General features: G+C 39.8%; 1 protein-coding gene across 1 annotated transcript; it reads right to left on the bottom strand.

Annotated features, from left to right (window-relative positions):
- Window positions 1–1379: 1379 nt before the first annotated feature.
- LOC108981730 (protein DETOXIFICATION 48-like) lies at window positions 1380–3428 on the bottom strand. Its single transcript, XM_018952978.2, has 2 exons — window positions 3151–3428; window positions 1380–2926 (listed from the first exon to the last, which is right to left on the bottom strand). Exons 1-2 carry the CDS (start codon window positions 3262–3264, stop codon window positions 1406–1408), a joined length of 1635 nt encoding a protein of 544 aa, XP_018808523.1. The 5' UTR covers window positions 3265–3428; the 3' UTR covers window positions 1380–1405.
- Window positions 3429–5367: the final 1939 nt, after the last annotated feature.

Here is a 5367-nt window from a genome sequence, read left to right on the forward strand (position 1 = left end):
ATCTAAATGACCTTTTTCCACCTCAAAAAATATTTCAACCTCAAAGAAGGCTAAAAAACACTTTAGACATTTAGTTACCAATTAGACAATAAATAACTTTTTAACAGTATAACTTATTGGTAATTAAACTCTACAATTAAAAGCCATAAAATTAGGATTTGTTTGGATAATGAGTTGATCTAATCATTACAATTTTTTTAAATTTTAACAAAATATAATAATTAAACAAGCTAGTCAATTTTTTCAAATTTCAAAACAACAACAACAACAATAATAATAATAACAAATTATATTTTAACAATATTTTATTTAACTTTTAACTCTCATTTCATCTGAATTCAACTCAACTCATATCCAACACTCCCTTAAAAGTTAAATTCCTCACCACTAACTTTATTAATTTATTCCTCATCCCCACTAACTTTATTAATTTAACTACAATTGATTTTTCTTTTCCGGTGGCATATATATTATGTTGGTTCTGCAGAAAAAAACAAATGGTGGGTGGTGGCGTGGTGGGGATGGCGAACTGGTAATACAGAGAGCACTGTTTCAGTTGTTTTGTCATGTTAGAAGTAGACATAGGCAATAATAGCTTGATTTTGTTTCTTCAGTTCGAAGCAGGCCGTGCCCCTGGACTCCACCCGGCCGAGTCCTCTACATTAATGTCTTTTCCTACTACCAATAATTATTATCCTTTCTCTACTGCAATATTGATCTCTTTCTTCTGCAGAAATAACCCCACGTGGGTATGCACGTACGATACGCGTGTGTGCATGTACTGAAAGTGCGTTTCATTTTTACAATGCATTTTCTTAGGGGGAAAATGCTGCAGTGAACTCAATCGTTGATCAGATCTTGTAGTAATAAATTTCTGCATTCTTCTTTGTATTAATCTTCATGTTATCATGATCATGTACGTACTGGTTATAGTTACGTACGTACGTAGGTGAGGGCTAGGATTCTATTGTATGGTACTGCTACATCCTACATGATGACGTATAGCAACAGTTTTTAAGGTATGGGATTGTTTTTAGCCCTAGTTTGCAGTGGATTATGCTAATTTTTCCCTTTTAGGTAGTCAAGATGTTTGCCTAATATGGAAAGAAACAACAGGAAAGGTAGATTCTTTTTCCCAGGCCTCAAAAACATCCGACAGCTTAACCCTCTCTCTCTCTCTCTCTCACAGACACGCACACTTGCCGACAGACGGAGTCACAATGCCGAGTATGGAGAACAGATGTATGTATTTTGATTCTATTCTACAGATTTCTGTTTTTATTAATACAACAACTTTGGAAAAAAAGGTCAAACATAAGAAAGAGTTCTAATCTAATTACAATTAATGTTTAACTTTCACATCAGCTCAGTTTGGGGGGGCAAAAATGGGGAGGTGAAAATTTCCTCAATGCACGGTTTGTCTATTACAGATCAGAGGGTCTGTTTCAGGTGAGGTTGACTTCACAAACTCATTACCAACGCAGAGTATCTCTTCAAGATTAGCCTTACTGCTGATGGATTTCTTGGTGTTAGACTGATCTGGTGTTGATGATGATATTGGCAAAGCTGGAGAAGACTTGGTACATGTTTGTGTGAGTTCTCTTGCTCTCTCTACTTGAACCGTCCAATCTGTTCTGCAGAGGACATACATCATGAGCAGGGCACAGGATGCCTGTGCTGCAAGCAAGCCCAGCCACAGCCCGGCGAACCCCATTTTCACCACAAACCCCAAGAAGATGGCCACAGGCATACCCACCAAATAAAATGACCCCAAATTGATGTTTGCCCCAATAGTTGGCCTTGCGCTCCCTCTCAAAACTCCACAGCCGGTGGTTTGTGGGCAATTTCCAAGCTCGCATAGCCCGGCGACTGGCAATGCAATTGCAGTAAGTTCGAGAATTTCAGAGTCGCTTGTGAAGAATCGACCCCACTGATGCCTCATCAAGGTTGTGAACAGCATGGCACTGAGGCCCAAAACGATTGCACAAACTAGTGAAACAATCATGGAAATTCTGGCTTTAGCTGGGCGGTTTGCGCCGAGTTCGTTCCCAACTCTTGTGGAAACTCCAAGACTAAGAGCAGAGGGAAAGACGTAGACTAGAGAGGTCGTTTGTATGAGGATTCCCATGGATGCAATGGTTGCTTTCGGGTTGACTAGAAGACCGCACAGCATTATCATGAACTCGTACCACCACCATTCAAGGCAAACGGAGATGCAAGTTGGGATCGCCAGGGCGAGCAAAGACGACCAACCTCGAAGGCAATCCATGCTCGGACACACCCACGAGTCTTTATACACACCGGAGAAATATACGAAGGAAGAAAGTAGGAGGAAGAGATTGAGATTGGTCCAGACCATTGCTATGGCAACCCCTGCAATACCCATCTTGAAATGGAAGACTAGAAGGAAATTTATGGGGACGTGAAGGAGAACAGAGAGGGCTGAACAGTAAGTTAATGGTAATGTGATGCTTTGAGTCCTTAGATAGATTCTAAGAGGATGAAGTAGCGAAAGGAAGAAGAGGTCTGGAATGGAGAAGAGAATGAAAGAATGGGCCACGGAAGATATTTCTTCGTCTTGGCCGCACCACAAGAGGATTCTCTTCATGTTTAGCCACATGAAAGAGATGGGAATGGAGGTGGAGAGGAGTAGAAGGACTGTCCTTTGAGAAGTTAAGCCAAGAAGCTTCCATTGTTTTGCACCGTAAGCTTGTCCACAGATGGGCTCCATTCCCATGGCCAAACCGGAGATAACAGAGTAGCCGGTGATGTTGGCGAAGCCAATAGAGAGAGATCCTCCAGCGAGCTCAAGTTCTCCAAGATAGCCAAGAAAAAGCATGGAGATCATGGCCCTTGAATATAGAAGTAGACCTGTGATGGCCGTTGGGCCTGAGATCTTCCCGATGGCTTTGATTTCTTCCAAGGCCTGAATATTGGAAACCAAAGTAAATTAGTTCCTGCAAAAATGAGTGTATTTTGATAGCTATCTTTATCGATCATTACTGTTCTCAACTTGTCGTCTTAGCAATATGTATGTATACATGTATACATATATATATGTATGTATGTATGCATGTATTGGTATATGTTTGTTTTATATATGTCATCACGAAAATGGGGGGTGTGCATGGATCTTTTTTCCATTTTTACCTCAGGAGGAGTTGGCCACCTTTGAAGTTCTTCGTCATCAAGCTGAAGATCCGTGGATTGATTGAGATTTACGGAATGGGTTTTCTTGGGAGCAGATGGATTTGGGTTACACATGATAGCCTTTTCTGAGAGAATAAAGTTTAATAGGAGGGGTTAATGAGAGGGATGATCAGGATGTACAAAATAGGCTTGTGCGTGGCTTTGTGCTTGAGTGTGCAGTTCTTTGGTTTTGCAGTGAGTATGGGAACGGGTGGATATATATAGATGAAGGAATTAGGCCCTACTGTTCGTTCTGCAGGCACGTGTCAACTTAGCAAAGAGAATTTGGGCGTAGTTTTTTGGGGGGCCTCTCTCTCTCTCTCTCTCTTCTCTCTCTCTAAAACTACTAGCAATTACTATATATTCATTTTCTTCCTTGATATTGGAAGCCGTTTGGGTGGAGTTCATAACATGTGGGAGCCCTGATCTTATCCTCAATACAAAAATTATAGGGGAAAGAAAGAAGATTAGAGAAATATTAGTATTTTTTACCGCCCAATCAGGTCATTTGCTTTGTTTAAATGTTACTGGTTGTCCTTGTAAACGTACGTGGATAATCTTTAAAACCCAAGTTTGGTTTCTGATCTCAGTACGAACAAGGATAAAGAAATTTATCTTTGGGACTACTTGTGAAGTGGGGAAGGGATCATCGAATTAGAGCTAGCAAATTCGCCAACTTGTGAAGTGAAATGATAAGGGTCAAAAGACATATATGTTGTTTGACAATGGCTGGCTGGCTGCAGCAAGCTTTGAATGTTTGCATGTTCTAAGGCAAGCACGCATCGTGCATGATCCCTTTGTTGCACAACCCATGTGAGAAAACCCATTCCGAGCATGACTCTTGCTGTCCAGATCCCATTACAACACTCCTCTCCCCAAAACATCCTTCAAACCACTTGCTCTAGTTTTAGGTGACAAGCTTGGTGTAAATTCTGTTCCCTGGCCCCCATCTGTTTTAGCTCTTTGTTTTACTCGTTTGGACACAAAAGAGTAGTAGTTAAAACACTGAAAACAAGTGTACTAACTAGAGCATCTTAAGTGTACTTTATTAAAGAAGTGGAAAAATCTGGTTGAAAATTTGGTTTTTGTGGGTGAGTTTGGGCTCAGGTGGGGGTTTTGAACCCTAAAGTGCAAGATGAAGATGATCTGGTAGATCTTTTTGTTGCAATTTGCAATTTTTTTTTTTTTAAAATTTGTTTTTAGTAAAAAAGTTTTATCTTCATGGATATGTGGAGGTAGGTGGGTGGTGTTCATGAATCGGACCACTAGTGGGAAGGAGTGCTAATGGAGAGTAGTATGAAGAAGAGGCAGATGGGAGAAAGGGAACACTACTAAGAGACAACTTACGTGCGCCAATTACAACCATTTATTATGTATTCCCTTTCTCACAACAGAGGAGATCAGACTCTGTCGCTCTGTGGGAGAGAGAGCTTTGGCTGTGTCTGCAGCTGCCATATACAACAGAGAAAAGGCTGCCCTACCATCCCATTCATCCATCCATCATCACCACCCCAAAATTCCAAACCAAGAAAACAGCAGACTTGAGTTTAATTTTTCTTTCCTTTCTTTCTCAGTCTTCAGCAACTTCAAAGAATCAGAATTTTTTGTTTCCTTGTATAAGATATCACTTCCCCTGAAACCCATACTCACCACAATGTCAGACTCCATGTGTCTCTTTAGACCAATAAGTCCCTGTAAATGAAAGCTAATATGTCGAGCCCCCAAAATAATTCATTAAAAAAAAAAAAAAACCCTTTTTTCTAGCATACCAAATAGATGAGAAAATTAACTTGGTGATAAAAAAAATATATATATATATATATTTTATTTTGGAACTTAGCATCTCAGATCCTAACAGAGTAGGAAAAGAAATTGACAAGTTTGATCACGTGGTGATGGCATTCACTTGTACAAACGTCAATCAGAAAAGATGCACACATTACACCAAGTTGTTAGTGGAGCTCAGAAATTATTTTGGCATCGAAACTGACTAAAAAATGCAATTCCAAAGCAAGTTTGGGGAAAAGGATTTGGGAAAGTGACAAGACCTGTTAGAAAAGAATTTCCTGTTAATTAAAAGATTATACTCCCCCTTCAAACTCCAACAAATTCATATATTCCATCCCTTTCACCAATTCCAAAGCAAAAAAAAAAAAAAAAAATTCTTTTATCTCTCAA

Source organism: Juglans regia, chromosome 6 (genome assembly GCF_001411555.2).
Source record: "Juglans regia cultivar Chandler chromosome 6, Walnut 2.0, whole genome shotgun sequence".
NCBI lineage: Eukaryota > Viridiplantae > Streptophyta > Magnoliopsida > Fagales > Juglandaceae > Juglans > Juglans regia.